This window comes from Mauremys mutica, chromosome 3, assembly GCF_020497125.1.
Source record: "Mauremys mutica isolate MM-2020 ecotype Southern chromosome 3, ASM2049712v1, whole genome shotgun sequence".
Classification (NCBI taxonomy): Eukaryota; Metazoa; Chordata; order Testudines; family Geoemydidae; genus Mauremys; species Mauremys mutica.
The window spans coordinates 57,169,282-57,191,675 of NC_059074.1; the positions used below are offsets into that span (position 1 = coordinate 57,169,282).

Below are 22,394 nucleotides of genomic sequence, written 5' to 3' on the forward strand. Positions count from 1 at the left end.
GGCTGAGGTAGAAAGTAGGGGTTGGCATCGCTTATAGCCCTTCCCTTTTCTTTTATAGGGCTCCTGCCTGGGAAATGAGACAAACCTGAGAGGCTGCTAGGGCCTAAAATGCTTCCTGGAGGCAGGAGGTGTGTAAAGGCCCAACGAGCGAAGGGGAGTCCTCGAGTCCTTGAAGCTTGGAGCCAGTCTGTACTGAGAACAGGGAGGTAGTCTTCAGGGGGAGGCCCTGAATGGACTGCTGCACTTTGTGAAGGAGGTCCAATGACTCAAGTCATGAACAGTGCCTCATGGTGACCGCTGACTCCATAGTCCAGGCTGCTGAGTCAGCCACATCCAGAGGGACCTGAAGGGAGGTCCTGGCCACTGCTTTGCCCTCCTCTAGGATGCTGTGAACTCCTAGCTCAATTCCAAAGGTAGCAGGTCTCTAATTTGGACAATGAGTCCCACAGGTTAAAATCATATCTCTCCAGCAGAGCCTGCTGATTGGAGATATGCAACTGCAGTCTGCCTGTTGAACAAACTTTACGTCCAAACAAGTCCAGTCTCGTGGCCTCTTTATTTTTGGAGGTAATGCTCAACTGCCCCATCTCTCCTGCTCATTTGCCACCAACACCACGGAGGGCAGGGGGTGCGGGTGGAGGTATTCAAACCCACTGGATAGGACACAATATTTCTTCTCTGCCCTTTTTGAGACGGGGGGCAGAGAAGGAGAAGTCTGCCATAGTGCCCTGACAAGTCTCATCACTGCTTGGTTAACCGGCAGAGCCACTCTCGAGGGAGCTGCTGCAGCCAGGATGTCAATTAGGCTCCTTGAGCTCTTTGACTTCCAGTCCCAAATTTGCGGGACTTTTCAGGAGCTCTTGGTGGGCCCTGAAGTCATGCAGTGGGAGCAGATTACTAGGACCTGCAACCGTCGCATCCGGGAATGACGAGGAGGAGGCCTGTAACAGGGGAGGGTCCGCCTGCTCTTCCTCCACCTCCACCACATCCATTGGGGCCATTTCTTGGACGTCAGTACCAGTATTGGAGTCAGGGTCTGGTGCCGGGGATGGGATGAAATGGTAGCTCACCCCTCTGATACCACTGAGCCTGAACAGTGGGACAGGAGGCCCCGATAACAGGGGAAACCCCCACAGGTTCCAATACTGCCACTCCATTGGCCAGTGGTCCGGTGGCCAGGCGCCAGCCAGGGGGCAGGTACCAAAGTCCAGCAGCGGCTCCAGGCACCAGCACAGCAAGTGCGTGCCTGGGGCGGCAAGCCGCGGGAGGCGCCCTGCCGGTCCCTGCAAGGGCAGCAGTCAGGCAGCCTTCAGCGGCGTGCCTGCGGGAGGTCCGCCGGTCCCACAGATTCGGTGGCAATTCGGCGGCGGGTATCCCGAAGCTGCGGGACCGGGGACTTCCCTCAGGCACGCCGCTGAAGGCAGCCTGCCTGCCGTGGTTGGGGTGGCAAAAAAGCTAGAGCCGCCCCTGCCAAAGTCTGGGTTTTAGGCCGAGTACCAGTAGGTCTTAGGTGAAGCGAAGGATTCCCCTTCGGACTCCAAAATGGATTCTTCGCTTGGAGACCAGGGTGGCGCAGTACCCACTTCCGCCTCTGGGCAGTGCCCGGGAGCTGGAGACAAGTAATGGGCCATAAACCACTGTACCAGGACCACAGGAGGGTGCCACAGTGGTCAGTGCCGCAGTGGTCGGTATCACAGTGGAGCTCACCATCCCTTGCTCCATTCTATCCTCTGGCTGCCAGGGGGTCTTGAGGGGTCGGCTGGATCGGGAGAGACATCAGGTCCTTTGCCGCCTTGGAAAGCCTTCAGGGTTGAACGAGTCCACACGTGCATGGCCCCACTGCTGCTCCCAAGAGTCAGAGGGCGCTGCCCGGACCAGACTTGGCACTCTAGGTGTAGTCACCGGAGTCACCGGTGGCTCTGGGAGGACAAGTGGCCTGGCGCGGGTATCACTGCACTGGTCACCTCCCGCTTGTCCCTCTTTGGCACCACAAAGTGCCCTCTCTTGGTGCACTGTTTGTTATGCTGATGCCGAAGAAGCAAGGATAGAGAAGGGTGTCAGGAAGAGCATGGTGGCAGTGGAGCACTTTGCACGGAAGCCGAAATGCTCAGCACCAATTCAGAGTGGCTCAGCTCCAAGACTGGTCTGAGTGCTGCCTCCATGAGTAAAGCCTTCCAACAAATGTCTCTGTCCTTTTGTGCGTGAGGCCCCTGCAGATCTGGCACTTCTCTTTAACGTGAGTTTCCCTGTGGCACTTTAGACAGATAGAGTGTGGGTCACTCACTGGCATCGGCTTGCCACAGGAGGTACCCGACTTGAAGTCCGGGGACCAAGGCATACCCAGCCCTGGGGCGAAAGTCCCTTGACAGCAGGGACAACTATTAACGCTATTATATACACTAACACTAGGAACTTCATACACTGACTACAATAAATATACAATAGAAAGTCCAAATCACTGGGAAAGAGGCCTTGCAAGAGCAAGGAGGCTCATTCCATGCAACCATCACTGGCAGTAGGAAGGAACTAAGAGGGTGTGGGGCTGGCGGCGCCCCTTATACCAGCGCATATACACGTGGCTCCAGAGGGTGCTAGAGTCGGTCCTATGGATACCAATGAGGGGAAAATCTCCTGCAACTGTGCACGCAATGCACACACCTAGCATGGAATGGACACGAGCAAGCACTCAAAGACGACCTTACAGTCAGTACTAGTCAAAATGCCTGCAGATGGACACCATTCATTTTCACATGTCTGCTTGATTCTGCATTTACATATAACACTCTTACTCTTTCCATCTCCTTCCACCCTGTGTCTCCGGCTAATGATGAAGTAGCAACACCTTTGCAAACATGACATGACATGACCGTTTACCAACTCAGGCACTGAGTCTAGTTGCTACTTTACCAAAATAAAGATGATGAAAAAACTTGATCCTTAATAATATAAAAATAATAATGAAAATTTAAAAAAACCACTTGGTGCAGGTGAGAAGAATTTTCTCTCTCCAATCTCGAAGAGATTTGCTTTCTAACATTTCATATTCCTCTCAACATTTGCAACTTTGTTTCCATGCTCCCTTTCTCCATTAGCTGCTTTTTAAAAATATATAAGCAGATACTTCTCTCTATTGGTGTTGCTTCTTCCCCATATTTACGCCAGAGTATCCCCTGACATTCAAAGTAATGATCTCAAAATATAAACCAAGGTAACTCATCAACTTTTCATATGCCTCTTCATCTAAGGGTGAGATTCCCTGGGCTTATGTTGCCTAACTGCCTTTGCCCGTAGCTAATGAATTATACACCTTCCTATCATCCTTTGAATGCCCATAAGCAACCACCTGCACAGCATAACACCAGTGTGTCTCTAAAACTCTACAGACAGCGATTGCTCTTTTAGATGTGCTTCCCCCAACCACACTGCACATCAGTTTGATAAAACTGCAGTGGCTTAGGGACTGAGAATCCCAGCTCTGTCCCTGAACTCGGTATTCCCAAAGAGTAGTGCAGCTACTATCTCACTGAGCAGGACAAAAATGTTAATGTAAACATTTACGGCCAATTGCTCTCTTTATCTTACTTGAAATGTTCCTACACTTTGGACTTACAATGTAACATTTTTGCATAATAAGCGATCAATATTTGGTAATGTCTCCAAACAAAAAGTATTAGGAATTAATTTAACCACCATTACTTTTCTATTACGGATTTTAGAGGTTAAACATTCATATTCTTTATAAATCATTTTGGACTGGAAGGCCTGAAATAGGATACCCCTTGGAAAGGTCTGTGAAACCCAAGAGGCCTAGGGAAGGGCCAGTCCTTGATTCCCACCCCCACCCCCACCCACCTGTTTTGGTTATGAGCACCTGGCTATCCCTTAGAGCAGCGGTTCTCAAACTGTAGGTCGGGATCCCAAAGTGCCATCCCTTTTTAATGGGGTCCCCAGGGTTGGCATTACACTTGCTGGGGCCTGGGGTTGAAGCCCGAGCCCCATGCCCAGGGCTAGGGCTAAAGCCAAAGCCCAAGGTCTTCAGCTCTCGGTGGCGGGGCTCAGGTTAGAGGCTTTGGCCCTCCTACCGGGGGCTGCGGGACTCGGGCAGGCTCAGGCTTCAGCCTCCCTCCTGGAGTCGTGTAGCAATTTTTGTTGTCAGAAGGGGATCGCAGTGCAATGAAGTTTGAGGACCCCTGCCTTAGAGGAGTAGTACGTGCCTCCACACAAAGTTTCAAGAGAAAAATATGTGGTCAATTTGCATTCTTTTCTTCCCCTCCCTGTCCCTCACACAGAAAACTAATACAGAGGGGGTTTTAAAAGTACAAAAAAGTTAGACCATGCTGGAAGACTGCTACATCAAAAGTCAGAATTCTGCACACAAGAGATTCTGTCTGCAGTTGAGATTTATACACAAAAGATTGGCCAACCATGGGCTGACAGCTAGAGACAGCTATGTGGTGTGCTAACTTCACAGCAGAAGATTGATTAGATCAATTTTAAAGCTTTTCTGCCTTTATCTAGCAGGCTATAGTTGTCAGTGATTTTTCCCCTAAGCCCGCTGTTTCAAACCATATCCATCTACAGCTATCACTGTCAACATTTCACATAACCAACAGAAAATGAATCATTTCATGATAAAGTAGCATTTTACAACATGAGGTTTACAAAGTGTCTGCATTTACACTGCATAGTGTGTGTTGATCATACAATGAAACACATAGGCTTCCTGCAAAAATTAAATGATTTGCAGACAAACAATTTAATCGAACATAAAATTAGCACATAAAATTAAAGCAAATTACAGTATATTGGATTATTATCAAATAACTATTTAATTGGAGAAAATGTGCATGCCAAGACTTGTAAGATATTTAAAACCAGAAGGGCTGTGTACAATGATTGCACTTCAAAAGTTCTGCTGTTTTAAAAGATGTAACCATTTTCAGCAATATTCCTACCTACAGAATCAAGAACGCCACAGGAAACAATGGAAATTTTCAAAGTTGTCCTCATTTTAAAGGTGACCACTTTACAAGTAAACACATGCTTTTGGCCTGTTCACGAGTACAAACAGGACATTGTGTTCATAGATCCTATAGAACAGCTTTATCAGTACTTACCGGCCATATCAATGGCAAATGGACGGTCTGCTCTCCAGCCAGTATACCAGCCAACAACTTTGCCATTTTCCACTACAGGGCGCTCATACCGTCGACCTCCCACTAGCCCCACAGGCCACACAGATACTTTGCGGGTTGTACGCATCTGCAAGGAGGAGGAGGCACAGGGTGATTTCACTTACTTTTTTCTCAGCAGGCTGTGCTTTTTTTGTAAATGGAGGAAACAAAGCCTAGACATTTCCAGTCACCACAAGGTGTTTACAACAGATTCAGTGTTTCCAGATTTCAACCCTAGAGAGTTGGTATTCAAAGGCTATATGTGCCCCAAAGTTCTCTCACTGCCAGCTAGTTCTTCAGATCTCTAGTCACTTCAAGCCTACTGGGAATATCCCGAGAGAAATAAGGTTGTTAATACCAGTGTTGCTTAAGATATGAAGCACCAAAACAAACAAACAAAAAAATCCACACACCACACCACTATATAATCTCTTCCTCATTAAAGAAAAGCACAGATGTATGTGGCAGATTTTTCCTCTGGAAGGATGTATTGTTGTTTAAACATGTTTCTTTCTATAAATCCTTCATGCACGTGCATCATGACTGCAGAAGCCCAATCAGGGTAGAATGGAATGTTTATTTTACAGTCTGTTAAATACAGTCATTTATAAAGACAGACAGACATGCAACTTTGAGGTCTATATGAGAATATATTATATCTAGAAGCCAGTAACAGACTCTGGAAGGGAAAGAAATGTTGATTGTGACCGGAAGCGCGCACACACACACAAGCCCCTCTTATGAGGATTGCACAATATATATGGTTTAGGTGTGTTAAAAAGTGGCCTGTAGAGAACAAAAAAATTGGGCTTGTGCCTTCCCCCCTTCCCCCCATGGTGCCCAAAAAATGGCCAGTTTTAATTTTAAAAAATAAATAAATAGTGGGGATCATGTTTTCCTTTCATGGATGCATCGTTTCCAATGCCAGAAGGGCCCATTATGATCATCTAGTCTGACCTCCCATAAAACACAGGCCATAGAATTTCCCCAAAATAATTCCTAGAGCATATCTTTGAGACGAACATCCAATCTTTATTTAAAAATTATCAGGGATGGAGAATCCACCACAAACCTCAGTAAGTTGTTTGAATGGTTAATTACTCCCGCAGTTAAAAAATGTACACCTTATTTCCAGTCTGAATAATTTTCAGCCATTGGATTGTGTTAGACCTTTCTCTGCTAGTCTGAAAAGCCCATTATTAAATATCTGCCCACCATATAGGTACTTATAGACTATAATCAAGACCCCTCCTTAACAAAGGAGTTAAGTTAAAGATTCAAGGAGCTCAGTCTCTATCACTAAAAGGTATTTTTCTAATCCTCTCATAATCATTCTAGTAGCTCTTCTCTGAATCCCCTCCAACATTCTCGAACTGTGGACACCAGAACTCTATTCCAGCAGTGATCACACTAGTGTCAAGTACAAAGGTAAAATAACCTCTCTGCTCATACTTGAGATTTCCCCTGTTTATGCTTCCCAGCATCGCATTAGCCCTTTTGGCCACAGCGTCACACTGGGAGCTCATGTTAAGATGATTATCCAACAGGACCGCCAAAACTTTTTCAGAGTCACTGCTTCCCAAGATTGAGTCCCGCATCCTGTAAATACGGCCTATATTCTTTGTCCCTGGATGTATATATTTACATTTAGCCATATTAAAATGCATATTGTTGCTTGCGCCCATCTTACCAAGCAATTCAGATGGCTCTGTATCAGTGGCCTGTCCTTTTCATCATTTACCACTCCCCCAATTTTTGTGTCATGTGCAAATTTTATCAGTGATTAATTTGTTTTCTTCCTGGTCATTAATAAAAATGTTAAAAAATGTAGGGACAAGAACTAATCCCTGCGGGATCCTACTAGAAACACATCCATTCAATGATTCCCCATTTACAATTACATTTTGTAATTAGCTAGTTAGCTAGCTTTTAAATTAACACATCAGCCATTAAACAGATTGATATCTTTCTTTTTTTTTTTAATCAAAATGTCATGCTGTACCAAGTCATATACCTTATAGAAGTCTACGTATATTATGTCAACACTATGACCTTTATCAACCAAACTTTTAATCTCATTAAAAAAAAATCAAGTTAGTTTGACGGGATCTATTTCCCATAAACCCATGTTCACTGGCATTATTATTAAAGAAATCAAGGATGGAAATATAATTAAAGAAATCAATATTAATAGTCCAGTGAGCTGCTCGGCCAGCACTTTTTAAACTCTTGGATGCAGGTTATCCAAAGCTGCTGACTTAAAAACATCTAACTTTAACAGCTGCAGTTTAACATCCTCATAAGATACTAGTGAAATGGAAAAAGTGTTATCATATGATATAATTACATCATCTGTTTTTTTCCAAAATATAAAACAGAAATACTTATTGAACACTTTTGCCTCTTCTGCATTATCTATAATTTTACCATTTCCATCTAGTAATAGACCAATAACATTGTTAGGATTCCCCCCCCCCCCCCCCGCCAAATATATTTTAAAAAACCTCGTTCTTATTGTCTAGCTCTGCTGGCCATAGATTTCTCCTTGTGTACATTTGCTTCCCTTATCAATTTTCTACAATTCCTCACTTCTGATTTATATTCAATACTATCAATTTTCCCTTTCTTTTATATTTTTATAGCTGACCTCACTTCCCCTCTAAATAATGAGGCATTCTTCCTTGATTGTGAATTTTGGGGCATCTAGTAAGTGTTCTTAAACAATTCCCAATTATCATTCACATTTTTCTGATTAAATTCTTCCTCCCAATTGCTCTGGCTCAGAGTTGTCTTCAACTTTATATAATTTGCCCTTTTAAAGTACCACATCTATATAACACTGGTCTAAACTTTCTTCTGTTTGTACATTATAAAATGTCATCAAATCATGATCATTTGTTCTGAGATTACCATTAAACTTTAGCTCTGTGATCAGTTCCTGTTTATCTATTAAGATAGGGTCTAATATAGAACTTCCCTGTGCTGGAGACAACGCTTTTAGAGTTAGGAAACAGTCATGTATAATATTTAGAAATTCCAAGGATGTTTTAGTACTCCCAACATGGGACCTCCAGCATGTGTCACTCAAGTTGAAGTTGCCCATGATCACATGGCTTTTTTTCCTACACATTATAGACAGGTGTGTAAGGAGCCTGTTCTTCTGTTCTCTCAAGTGATTTGGTGGTTTGTAACAGATGCCAATTAATACCCTATCTTGTTCATTATATGTTAGGATATTATTCCATAAGCATTCAAGACCATTTTCTTCCAAGTTATCAGTGACTTAAACAGTTAAAACTATTTTTAGAACTAAGTGGGCAAAAGGGTACGGGAAATGGCACTCTATCCTTCCTAAATAGGTTATAACCATTAATTTTAACACTTATTCCAATCATACTTGACATCAGAGGTAGGAGTTCTGCCATTAAGTCCATTGAAGCCAGATTTCACGCTAGAAATGTAGGTCTTGTCTATCCTGGAAGATTCTATTGTTATTGGAAAACTATGGACATTATGGCATCACCAGAGATTACCTAACACATTGTCTATCCTAGAAAAGTTCACCAGTCTAATGAAATCAAGTTAAAAATCAGCCATCTTAAACTGGTACGACCCTACACCATAAGTGAGTTTAAGTCAATCCCAATTTAACCTCATTTAAGTGAATCTACAATAGAGGTTTGCACTGGTTTAGCAAGATTGATTTTTATATTGATTTAGTTAAACCAGTACATGTTTAAAGTGTAGACAAGGTCTTAAAATCCCTTCCCCTTATAATTACTTTTTTTCCAGACCTTTAAAATTTGCTTTTGTTTATTTTTACTAACAGCTTTTTAACTCCAGTATCCACAGGACATTCTAGAGAAAGAAAGCTGTTGTTTAAGATTCAGTACCCCACACTCCAGAGAGCTCATAATACCCCTCCTCTAGGCTCCCAAGAGCTCCTCCTTCAGTAAAACCAGAAAACCAGACTGACATTGCTTATATTTCCATTTCCAAAGGTGAAAATACTAGTAGAAAAATTATTTTATTATAATTGGAGATATACCAATCTCCTAGAACTGGAAGGGACCTTGAAAGGTCATTGAGTCCAGCCCCCTGCCTTCACTAGCAGGACCAATTTTTGCCCCAGATCCCTAAGTGGCCCCCTCAAGGATTGAACTCACAACCCTGGGTTTAGCAGGCCAATGCTCAAACCACTGAGCTATCCCTCCCCCAAAATAAGAAAGCCTTATCTTTCAGGTCTTCTTTCTACATCTTAAAAAAAAAAAACTTTTCAGAATGGACACAAAACCTTTTTTTTTAATCCTTTGTAAGACACTTTTTTATTTGTCTAGCATCTGAGTTCCAACATGGCTCATTGGTTTTCTTTTAACTATTTTTCCTGTTTAAGGCCTTTTTATTTGCTGTCATTTTCCCCTGGTCTTTTACTGCTCTATGTGGTGAAATAGAAAGCTAACAACATTAATTACTGTCTTCTTTAAATATTTAGTGAATAAAAGTCACTTGGACTACTTCAGGACTGCAAAACATGAAGTGTTTTGGTAGCTGTGGTTTCAACATTACACCTATTTCTTGAGCACTTTGTAAAAATATATACATATTGGCTCTAATGTCACAAAATGTGCATATATCCTGCCCTCTCTTAGACCATGCGTACACAGGAAAGCTTTACCAGTATAGTTAACTGGTATAGTTAAACCAATATAACTATACCAGTATAAACCCCAGTGCACATACTCTTATTCTTTTAAGAGTGACTTTCCCCTGTTAGTTTAAACCCTTTCCAAAGTGAGATAAGCTAAATTAAAAAAAAAGACCCTCTTATACCACAATAATAGTGTTGACACATGGAGATCATGTAAATTCACATCTTATCTTATATTGGTATAGCTTTCCCATGTAGACAAGCCTTTATCCCAGTGTAAATGAGAAGTACCTTGACCTCAGAGGAGCAGAACTGGGTGGCCCATTAAGCTTCACCTCTTATGCACTCAGGCACTCATTAACCCTGTGAAGGTGTTAAGTGTATACAGCTTAAATAAATACCTAAAGAGGAAAAAGAAACCAGATATTTCCAGAACGCTACATTTCACCCTTATGTTGTATTCTCACTTCTTTGTTCTCTTTCCTGTATATTCGGTCGCTCTACAAATCTTAGGGCTTGGCTACACTTACAAATTTGCAGCGCTGCAGCAGGGTGTGAAAACACACCCTCTCCAGCGCTGCAAATTGCGGCGCTGCAAAGCGCCAGTGTGGTCAAAGCCCCAGCGCTGGGAGCTCCCAGCTGCGTGGCTCCCAGCGCTGTACGTTATTCCCCACAGGGAGGTGGAATACGGACAGCGCTGGGAGAGCTTTCTCCCAGCGCTGGCGCTTTGACTACACTTAGCACTTCAAAGCGAAGTGTAAGTGTAGCCAAAGCCTAAGTGTCTGCCAAGGACATAAAAATCCCTTAGCGCAAAGTGAAAGAATGTATCTAAGGCTGTGTTAATGCTAACTGTAGAGTGTTTTACAGCCTCGGGATATATGTAAAGGTAGAAGTGGCAAAATGTCTTATAAGCCTCTAATAACAGTATTACTACATATTAATGTGTTGTGAACATTGTTCATGTACAAGGTAGGAAAAATCATATGGATTAATAGGTCAATTTGTATCAGAGATTTCATTTTGTTTTCTATTCTGCTTGACCCTAACAAGTGTTAGGACACAGAGAGAGTAATTTAAAGATATTAGACTATCAGATACCAATGTAATCCCATACATTGCACCACAAGAGTCCTGCACTGCTTCTCTAACTATATTTTTAATGGACAGCAGCACATCTGTTATCTGAATAATCAAAACTTGAAGCCACAGTATGTATGTGACATAGGGTTCCCAACTTTGGTTGGATGAATTCCTGGAGGTTTCATCACATGACATTATCTTTAATTAAAGATTAATCTTTAATTCCTGGGGACTCCAGGACAATCCTGGAGGGTTGGCAACCATAATCTGGCAATCTTTTTCTAAAGGGACAGGGTTAGGGGAATGAGAATGAGGAAGCGGATGGATAAAGCCAGGAGAAGAAAGAACAGCCTGGGGAGGAGAAGGAGTAAAATATTTAAAGAACAAGGGGAAAGTAAAACTGGGAGGGACAGAGCATCAGTGATGGAGGAAGATGAGGACAACTGATTAGAGAGAAATGGGGACTCAGATAATGGGGGAAGGAAGCACTGAAAGTCAAGAGCTGAGAGAATGCAAAAAACAAAAGCAGAGAGAGAACAATGATGATTCGCTCTCTCACACACAGGATCTTGCCAAAAATAGCACTTCATTAGTCACTCAAGAAGATTAAGACACAGGAAGTGCAGGAATGATAGGGAAGGGGTCAAATCGGTTAGAAAAGGGAAAAAAAACCCAGAGAACCAGTTCAATCCTTGAGAGGGCCATTTAGAGATCAGGGGCAAAAATCTGCCTGGGGATTGGTCCTGCTTTAGACTAGATGTCCTTCTGAGGTCCCTTCCAACCCTGATAGCCTATGATGCTATGAACTGGAAGTAGAGGATGGAGTCTAGTCACCATTTCTACCATGAAAAGGCTTCCAGACAGTAACAATTTGCTGAATGTTTTCACTGTCTCCCCATTTAGGACTCAAAGTCTCCAGAAAATTCAGCGTTGTGTAGCATTTTTTCCCGCTTCTCAGTTTTCTATTGTTTCAGTTCCCATGTAATTTGCATTCTGATGCAATGCTAGTGCCTACCTATAAATTATTGCCTGGACTTGCCACACAATACCAGTGGGACATCAGCAGACTTATACAAACAACGCCAATTTATTTTGCTAGAAGTTGGATTTAGAACTCCTTCTCTTCAATATTTACCACTGTATCTCTATAAAAGAGGAAAGATGGTGTACAGTAGAAGCATGGACCTTAGAATACAGATCTCCTGACCATCAGGCAAATCATTTAAGGCCAAATTGTGGCCTGAGTCATGCTATGCAACCCCTACAAGTCAAGGGGATTGCACAGTTGTGACTGGAAACAGAATTCAGCCCATGATAATTGTGTGTCTCAGTTTCTTCAACTGTAAAATGGGACTAATATACCAGGCATACAATCATAGAATCATAGGACTGGAAGGAATCTTGAGAAGTCATCTAGTCCTGCACTCATGGCAGGACTAAGTATTATCTAGATCAGGGATCGGCAACCTTTGGCCCGCGGCCCACCAGGGTAAGCCCCATGCGGGCTGGGCTGGTTTGTTTACTTGCCATATCTGCAGGTTCGGCCGATTGTGGCTCCCACTGGCCGTGGCTCGCCGCTCCAGGCCAATGAGGGCTGCGGGAAGCAGGGGTCAGCACATCCCTCGGCCCACGCCGCTTCCTGCAGCCCCCATTGACCTGGAGCAGCCAACCGCAGCCAGTGGGAGCCACAATCAGCCGAACCTGTGGACATGGCAGGTAAACAAACCGGCCCGACATGCCAGGGGGCTTACCCTGGTGGGCCACGGGCCAAAGGTTGCCAATCCCTGATCTAGATCATTCCTGACAGGTGTTTGTCTAACCTGCTCTTAAAAATCTCCAATGATGGAGATTCCACAACCTCTCTAGGCAATTTATTCCAGTGCTTAACCACCCTGACAGTTAGGAAGTTTTTCCTAATGTCCAACCTAAACCTCCCTTGCTGCAAATTAAGTCCATTGCTTCTTGTCCTATCCTCAGAGGTTAAGAAGAACAATTTTTCTTCCTCCTCCTTGTACCAACCTTTTACATACTTGAAAACTGTTATGAGAACTCAGTCTTCTCCTTTCTAGACTAAACAAACCCAATTTTTTCAATCTTCCCTCATAGGTCATGTTTTCTAGATCTTTAATCATTTTCATTGCTCTTCTCTGGATTTGCTCCAATTTGTGCACATCTTTCCTGAAATGTGGTGCCCAGAACTGGACACAATACTTGGGTTGAGGCCTAATCAGTGTGGAGTAGAGCAGAAGAATTACTTCTCATGTCTTGCATACAAACACTCCTGCTAATACATCCCAGAATGATGTTCTTTTTTTGCAAGTGTTACACTGTTGGTTCATATTTAGCTTGACCCCCACATTCCTTCCACAGTACTCTTTCCTAGCCAGTCATTTCCCATTTTGTATGTGTGCAACTGATTGCTCCTTGCTAAGTGGCGTACTTTGCATTTGTCCTTATTGAATTTCATCTTATTTACTTCAGACTATTTCTCCAGTTTGTCCAGATCATTTTGAATTTTAATCATATCCTCCAAAGCACTTACAGCCTGGCCCACTTGGTATTGTCCCCAAACTTTATAAGTGTACTCTCTATGCCATTATCTAAATCACTGATGAAAATATTGAACAGAACCATATCCAGAACTGATCACTTGATATGCCCTTCCAGCTTGACTGTGAACCACTACTCTCTGGGAACCCTTTTCCAACCAGTTATGTACCCACCTTATCATAGCTCCATCTAGGTTGTATTTCCCTAGTTTGTTTATTAGAAGGTCATGGGAGACAGTACCAGAAGACCTACTAAAGACAAGATATAGCATATCTACCACTCCCCCCAACCCACATCCACAAGGCTTGTTACCCTGTCAAAGAAAGCTATCAGATTAGCTTGACACAATTTGTTCTTGACAAATCCATGCTCTAAGTGTTTAGAAACGCTTTAAAAACCGATTTTGTGAAAGCAAAGCACAGCCCTCATGTGGACAGACTTATTTCAGTTTAAAAATGCATTATATTGATTTAGCCAAAGTCAAACCTTACTGACTCAAGCTAACTTGATATGACACTCTTGAACCAAAAGGAGTAGCTGCACTAATTTAACTTTAGGTTCTAAACTGATGAACACATCAGTATCATTTTCTTGTGTAAACAAGGCCTTATATTAAGTGCAAGGTATGATGATAATGTAATATATATGTATTATATTTGTAATTTGGAGTCTTGCTCTAAATTCACTACAGCAGTCATGCATCAGAACTAGCTTTACAATTAGGACTAGAAACCTTCTGAAACAGCAGCTTATATTTTGATAATGAATATAGCAAAATGTGGAGGAAGACACTCAATCTTTGAATTTCATAGACTTTCTACCCCAGCAAATATCTACTATTGGAGTTTATTATCCCACTCTTACTTAATAGATCCTCTTTCTCTTCCCTCATTTTGTTGTTCTGGTAGGTCCTGATCCTGAAAAACAACAAGTGCCTCTTAAGAGCTGCTGGTCATCCTCTATTATTAGTAGTAATGGTCTGGATTTCACTATAGACATGTAAGATAACAAGATTTGGTCCCAAAGAGCTGGAGCTAAGGATGCTCAGCATCTCTTGAGGATGCCCAGCATCTTGCGAGACAGGGTCCCTAATCCTTACATAACAGGAAAAAAAAAAGGATTTGGTACGGGTATCTAGTTTCTCTCCTTTAAAGTTACTCTAGCTTTTTTTCTAGCAACTTATGTTTATTCTGAACTATTTAGAAGAAGCACCACTTGACTAACTCTAATATCAGTGTGCATTCATGTATCAGTGTATCAAATTCATCTACACATTAGACAAGTATTTAATACACTACTGGTTCATATTTATATTGTTTCTTAAGGTAAGGAGGGATAGCTCAGTGGTTTGAGTATTGGCCTGCTAAACCCAGGGTTATGAATTCAATCCTTGAGGGGGCCACTTAGGAATCTGGGGCAAAAATCAGTACTTGGTCTTACTAGCGAAGGCAGGGGGCTGGACTCAAGATCCGTTCTAGGAGATAAGTATATCTCTTATTATTATAAGGGTTTTTTTTAATATGAAGAAAAAAAATCAATCACAGATGGATAATATTTCATTCTGTCTAGGTTGCTGAATACTGTTCCCCAAAACTAGGAAGCTGAGCAAAAATCTGTTTTTTCCAACCAGTTCTGTAGATTCAAAGATTTCATAATACCAGTCACATTTAAAAAATATTGATTGTCTACTAATGACTTTTAAAAAAAAAATCCATTTGGCTGTCATTTTATCAATACCCAATTACATAGGAATCCATTTTTCACCACTACTGAAGTCACTAACAACTGACCTGTGCCGGTTAATAACAGATTACATTAAACATGTAGTGGAAGGTGCACTAGTCCTTCCAGAGCTACAGTTGAACTAGCTTCCACTACACCAGACATAAAACCTGCCTAATCTGAAAATTCAGGGTAAAACTTCTTGGTAAACTGGGAGCAAATCATATAAGCAGTTTCAGAGATACGGAGGCTTGGAAATATACTCTTAATTCCCTTTCAGAGGATTTCCCAACAGTTTTTGACTAATCACATCTTCAAAACTTCAAAGTAACTGCTCAAATCCGGCCTAAATCCAGCATCCATTTAAGTCAATGGAAAGGCTCCCACTGATTTCCATGGGCATTGGATCAGGGCCTTAGTCCCTAAAAAGCAGAGATGCTAGTAGTATGTTTGAGGCTGGTGATGCATGCATGAATTATGGATCGGTTTAAGGGTGTTATCACCCGTATAGATATAAATAATGATAACCTACAGAAACGTGGTTTAAATTAGCTATAGTTACCACTCAAGAAAGATGTTGGAGTAATTGTGGATAGTTCTCTGAAAACATTCACTCAATGTGCAGCAGCAGTCAAAAAAGCAAACAGAATGTTGGGAATCATCAAGAAAGGGATAGACAATAAGACAGAAAATATCATATGGCCTTTATATAAATCCATGGTATGCCCACACCTTGAATACTGCATGCAGATGTGGTGGCCCCATTTCAAAAAAGATATATTGGAATTGGAAAAGGTTCAGAAAAGGGCAACAAAAATGATTAGGGGTATAGAATGGTTTCCGTATGAGGAGAGATTAATAAGACTGGGACTCTTCAGCTTGGAAAAGAGGCGACTAAGGGGGAATATGATAGAGGTCTATAAAATCATGAGTGGTATAGAGAAAGTAAATAAGGCAGTATTATTTACTCCTTCTCATAATACAAGAATAAGGGGCCACCAAATGAAATTAATAGGTAGCAGGTTTAAAACAAACACAAGAAAGTATTTTTTCACACAACACACTGTCAACCTCTGGAACTCCTTGCCAGAGGGTGTTGTGAAGGCCAATACTATAACGGGGTTCAAAAAGGACCTAGATAGATTCATGGACGATAGGTCCATCAATGGCTATTAGGCAGGAATGGTGTCCCTAGCCTGTTTGCCAGAAGCTGTGATTGGGTGACAGGGCATGGATCACTTGATGCTAACCTGTCTGTTCATTCCCTTTGGCCACTGTCAGAGGACAGGATACTGGGCTTGATGGACCTTTGGTCTGACCCAGTATGGCCGTTCTTATCCATTTAAAAATAACATGCTCCATGTATGACACAAGCATCTTTTTAGATACATGTACTGCATATGATATATATATATATATTTTCATTTAGGTGCACTGAACACATATATCTTTTTAAATATACAAAATATATACATAAATTTGATAACATCAATTTGATACATGCATTATTTTGACAGACACTTGGTAAAGCATAGGTAACTTAGCAGGTTCTTTGCAAAATGTACATGGCATGACAGGGGCTTTGCAAAGCACACATGGTCCAGGCACAGATGCTCCTGAAGGGACACACGTGAACCACTTTGGTGCAGGTAAGTCCTGCCCAAAAGAATAAAAGAGCAAAAGCTACATGGGACATAACAGAAATAGGGACAAGGAAGCCACATATGGGTGTAGAAGGCTTTCTGGAAAGGAATAAGATCATTCTGTACATGCCTTACAAAAATCGATCAGATTTCCTGCATGGCTACCAAAGTGCCCACAGACAATGCAAGTCATACAAAGAATCCTGTTATATTTTTAAAATCTAAGGAGGTTCCTAGGCAGCAAACTGCATGGACCGGAAATTCCAGATAAGATGCCAGTTTATACACACACGCACACACAACCTTTTTTGGTAAAATACAAAGCTTGGGTCACACAACCAACCTTAACTCTGCTTCATAGTGCCATCCTGAGGACTACCACAAACCCAGACATCAAACAGGTCATTCCTATTAGCGATCATAAAATATGTATTATCTTATTCTTATTCTTAATAAACCTGTGTGAAAGGATGGATCCAATGTCTGAGTCTGGTAGTTCTCAAGACGACCATGGGGGCAGTTCAGGTAACTAGCTAGGCAGTTGTTAACTGTCAGATGGTTGATGTGGTGTGTTGCTTTGTTAGTTTATAATCTAAAATGTTAACTTAGAACTTCCTAGAGAAAGTTTGAGAGTATTTTGAAAACACAACCAACTATTACTTAAGTCTTAACAGTTTTTGGATGAAGTGATAAATTCTTTCATCCTTTATTGCAAATTAACAAAGTTGGGAACAAATGAATGGTTAGAATAATCACAAAAGACAAATAAAGGTGGAAGGCATATCCCAGTATGGAGAAAGGCAGTTATTAAAATCAGTTATTTCACAATATCTTGAGTTGACAAGGTGGGTGAGCTAAGTTCCTTGTAAGCTGCACGGCCATGCAGCTGCCTATTTAGCACTGCGCAGGTGTTCAGGGAACCCACTCAGCCGGGACCTGCCGCAGCCAGGGGAGGGGCGCCCATAGGCACTGACTTCCCCTCTAGCCAGGGGTGCTCCACCCACCCCTCCACCCAAGTCCCCGCCTCCTCCCCCAAGCACGCCCCATCCCCACCCCTTCCCCTCCCTCCCAGAGCTTCCTACATGCCGCAAAACAGCTGTTCGCAGGAGGTGCTGGGAGGGAGGAGGAGGAGCCCCAGTGGGGCTGTTAGCAGGTGAGAGGCACTGGGGGGTGGGGGAAGCTTGGCTGCTGGTGGGTGCTGCTGAGCAGCACTCACTAATTTTTCTCTGTGGGTGCTCCAGCCCTGGAGCATCCATGGAGTGGGCACCCCTCCCCCAGCCCCAACTCAGCCCCAGACCTGCCGCAGCCGGTGAAGGGATGGCCCAAACCCAGCCCCGGCCAGGACCTGCCAGGGCCAGGGCCAGGGCACCCCTCCCCTCCCCGGCTCCAACTCAGCCCCAGCCCAGACCTGCTGTGGCCGGGGGAGGGACACCCATCCCGCAGCCCCAGAGCTGCTGCAGTGGGGAGAGGCACCTCTGCCCCCCAACCCAAGCGCTGCTGTGGGGAGAAAGAGCTGGGGCGGGGGAGTTCTCTCTCCCAGCCCTAGTCCCAGAGCACCCTCTTGCATCCCAAACCCCTCATCCCCGGCCCCACCCCAGAGCCCACCCTCACAGCCGGAGAGCCCTCACTCCCCCCCCACACCCCAACCCTCTGCCCCAGCCCTGAGCCACTCCCACACTCCGAACTCCTCAGCCCCACCCCCCACCACATTAATTTTGTTATGTGCACCAATATGGAGGTGATGTGTCATAAATCACCTCCATATTGGTGCACATAACAAAATTAATTCCACAAATGGATGGGAAAAATTAGAGGGAACACTGTGAGTGAGGTAATATCTTTTATTGTACGAACTTCTGTTGGTGAGAGAGACGGTCCAATAAAAGTTATTACCTTGCCCATCCTTGTCTCTCTAATATCCTGGGACTGACATGGCTACAACTACACTGCATATCTTGAGTTGGCATATTTGATTCTACATACATCAAACCCTTTCCTGTATCCTTTCACCAGGTCAACCTCCTATTGAAGTCTTCATTGACAGGTATGTCTGTGTAAGAAGCAGGAGATTAGCTGAACTGATGGTGAACACCCAATCTGCTCGTGTAAATTTAACATACATAGGTTTTTAAAGGAATATTATATGGCCTATTATTTAAATACAGAAAGGGCAGAGTAAGTGAATCTCTGGTTTAGTGGTATATACAAGATGGGCAGGGAGGGATATGAAAAGTTAAGATAGAGGTTGGAGTTGGAACCTCAAAACTGTTGTTTTTGATTGATTAATCTAACATTCTATAAGGGCAGAATTACAGGATCAGATAGTCTCAGTCTTAACTAAGATTTTTGTCTAGAAATCTAAAAGTGTACCACTGGAAATCAAAGTATTAGTCACTTTATTATAATTACTTGTATCTAGGCACCTTGTAAGCTAAATGTAACAGAAAAAGTGTAACTGCATCACTCAAAACAGCCTACAAGAAAAGAAAGAAAGAGAGGTCACACTGACTCATGTTGAAATCTCAATAAAATTCATGAAATAAATGTTAGTTGGGCTTTAGTCATTCCACTGGCTTTGTTATGAAAATTGATTTCTTGTTGGGTATCTTGCCTGATCAAATTATTAAACACATTTCCAGAGTTGGAGGGGGAGGGAATTGTTTTTGATGAAGATGGGTCTGTAGATGAGTTGTCCACATCTGAGGTAGAGAATCAATCAACTTCTAGGTCTCTAGGCTATGAAAATAAATAGATAAAATACTGACACAGCTGTCTGGACTAAAGAGAATGCGTAGACCTAAATTTCTAGGTCACATCCTAAAGTGAAAAGAGTTGTGAGTAACTAAAGACTGGACTTCCATTTATTCCAGAGAACAATTTCTCAGTTATTGTCATAATATCACTTAGCACTCCAAACACCAAGCTAACTGCTTCTCTCACAGAAGCCTCTTCTAAGGGCTTGGCTACACTGGAGAGTTGCAGCGCTGGTGGCGGGTTTACAGCGCTGCAACTTACTCACCGTCCACACTTGCAAGGCACATACAGCGCTGCATCTCCCTGGCTGCAGCGCTGGCTGTACTCCTGCTCTGCCTCGAGTATAACTATTGCAGCGCTGGTGATGCAGCACTGCTCCGCAGGTGTGGCCACCAAAAGCGCTGTAATTGGCCTCCAGAATTTTCCCATAATGCTTTTAACTAAAGAACTCTCTTTGTTTTGTTATGATGCCTCTCTTTGTTTTGTTGTGAACTCGGGGCTCCCGGAGCTGCTTATCTAAAAAACAAACACAGCTCCTGTTTGCTGTGAATGAGGCAGGCAGGGGGATGAATGTCTACAGCTAGTGTTTGCTTGAGGAGAGAAACAGCATGGCGGGGGGGGGGGAAAGGGAGTTGGTCGGAGCAGCTGCTTATCTGGTCTGCAGGCTATTTGCATTTAAGAGTGAATGAGGGGTCAGGGAAATGGTCAGAATTTGCAAGGCAGGGAGCTGACACAGTGGGAGCATGAACGAGGAGGTGAAAGGAGCCGAGGATTGCATTGATATTGCCTTGGGCAAACTTAAAAGAAAGGAAGGGATCGGAACTTGCAAGGCACTCTCTCTCTCCCCCACGCTCCCTGTCACACTCCACCCCACCCCCCTCTTTTGAAAAGCACGTTGCAGCCACTTGAATGCTGGGATAGTTGCCTATAATGCACCACTCCCAACACTGCTGCAAATGCGGCCACACTGCAGCGCTGGTTGCTGTCAGTGTGGCCACACTCCAGCACTTTCCCTATACAGCTGTACGAAGACAGCTATAACTCCCAGCGCTGCACACCTGCAAGTGTAGCCAAGCCCTTAGTTGTTAAAAATACTCATTCCTGACAAAGGATGTAGAGGAATCAATGGGGAACAAAGTTGAGCTGCAGGGGTAGCTAAGGACAAACCATCCTCAGCACCACTTCAGAAATTATAGTTAAAACATGCTTGGAGCAACCTCATTTAATTGAAATAAGAGAGCACATTTTTGGCTATTAACAAATTAAGCTCCACACCACCCAGGGGAGGCAGGCAAGTGTGTAAGGCACAGTACAAAGAGCCCGGTGAGGTTCCAAGTTTACTACAGCTGGTCAATATTTGTTTCCAGATTTAATAATAAAAAAAACCCCACATTTTATTTTTAACTGTAAAGGAAAACTGTTGCTGTTTTCTGACTAACTCTAATATTTAACATCTCTCCATATCAAATAAACCTGGTGCGGTTCTAATATGGTGATGATGAGCACATTATAAAATACCATAAATGGAAACTAGATTTTTCAAACTGACACCTTGACAAAAACAACCTGCCATTTCACAAAGTACATTCCTTCTGGCTTGTACACCTTCATTTGTAAGAAAGCTGCTGCAGGGAGGTGCTTCATTAAAGAGGCTCACATTCTCTTTTAAGCATATTAGAGAAATTTGCTGCAATGGAGCTAAACCAAATCAAACCTTTACCAGTGTTAAGTGCACTGATGCAACACTCCCATGGGGTTTTGGAAGCCCTTAGGAGTTTGAACTTTCTGGTCTTTCTGGTGCTAACAGGAGTGAAAAACATTACCAAAACATCCCTACTTTTGTCACTAAAATCAGCAGCTATGACTCAGAGGAGGCACACAGATCTATTTAATAAGATAGAAATTTTACATAGTCACTTTCTGCCTGTAATTGTGACTTGTTCAAATAAAATCACACAGACAGTCCGTGCACAAGGCAGGATTAGAATACAGGAGTTTCTGGCTTCCAGTCCCATGTCTATACCAATCCCTTCCCCATCGACAACAGGGGTCTTAAATCAGGTTTCCTTTTGGATTAGGGATTCAGCAACCACCATTCAGAAGAATTGCAACTGGAAGGCTGGGAAACAGCATTAAGCATTAACAAATTCCCTCTCACATCTTATTAAGCCACTTTCATGAAGGGAATTACTACAGGATTTCTGCCACATGTGATGTGTTCTGAGGCTGGCCGCTTCATGCTTGGAAAGGAGGAGCACAATTTACTCTTAATCAATCAATTCCCAAAGGAGAGATGGAGATTTATTTTAAAATTGTGAAGTCAGAACGCATGAAAATAGTGAAGTTTTTCCAATGAGAAATAGAAATCTGACCAATGCCCTGATTGAAGACAAGGCTATGTGGTCTACCTTCTCACCAGAAAGGCACACTCTGCTTGTGGCATTTGCAAAGGCTCATTTGCAAAGGATTTTAGTTGCTTGAACAGAGCTTCAGATCAATATGGGGGGGAGGGGATTATCTGTGTTCCAGCAGTACCTCCCCCTCCAGAGAGCCCATCCGTGCTGCAGGGAAAACAGAAATGGGGTTGTTCGGTAGATATATGAAGACTGAAATCTTTCCCTCTCCCTGAAGTAGATCTGTTTTGTTTGTTTCTGCTATTGCATCTCACAGCAAGAGCTTCACTCGTAAATGTGTTTCCCTGTGAACATGGGACTGTTCAAAGCAAACATTTCTTTCTTAGCACTGAACCATGTTGAAAGGAGGCTTAGAATTGCTTAGCTGCATGTGTGAAGAGGCTGGAATTCCTGTTAGCAAAGAGAAATA

General features: G+C 42.9%; 1 protein-coding gene across 3 annotated transcripts in view; it reads right to left on the reverse strand.

Annotated features, from left to right (window-relative positions):
* B3GAT2 (beta-1,3-glucuronyltransferase 2) overlaps positions 1-22,394 on the reverse strand; it is a 90,322-nt gene that overhangs the window by 65,279 nt on the left and 2,649 nt on the right. For all 3 annotated transcript variants that reach the window (XM_045011792.1, XM_045011794.1, XM_045011793.1), the window contains exon 2: positions 5,118-5,262. In XM_045011792.1, the coding sequence (XP_044867727.1) occupies positions 5,118-5,262 (145 nt within the window). The remainder of the gene's footprint in view (positions 1-5,117; positions 5,263-22,394) is intronic.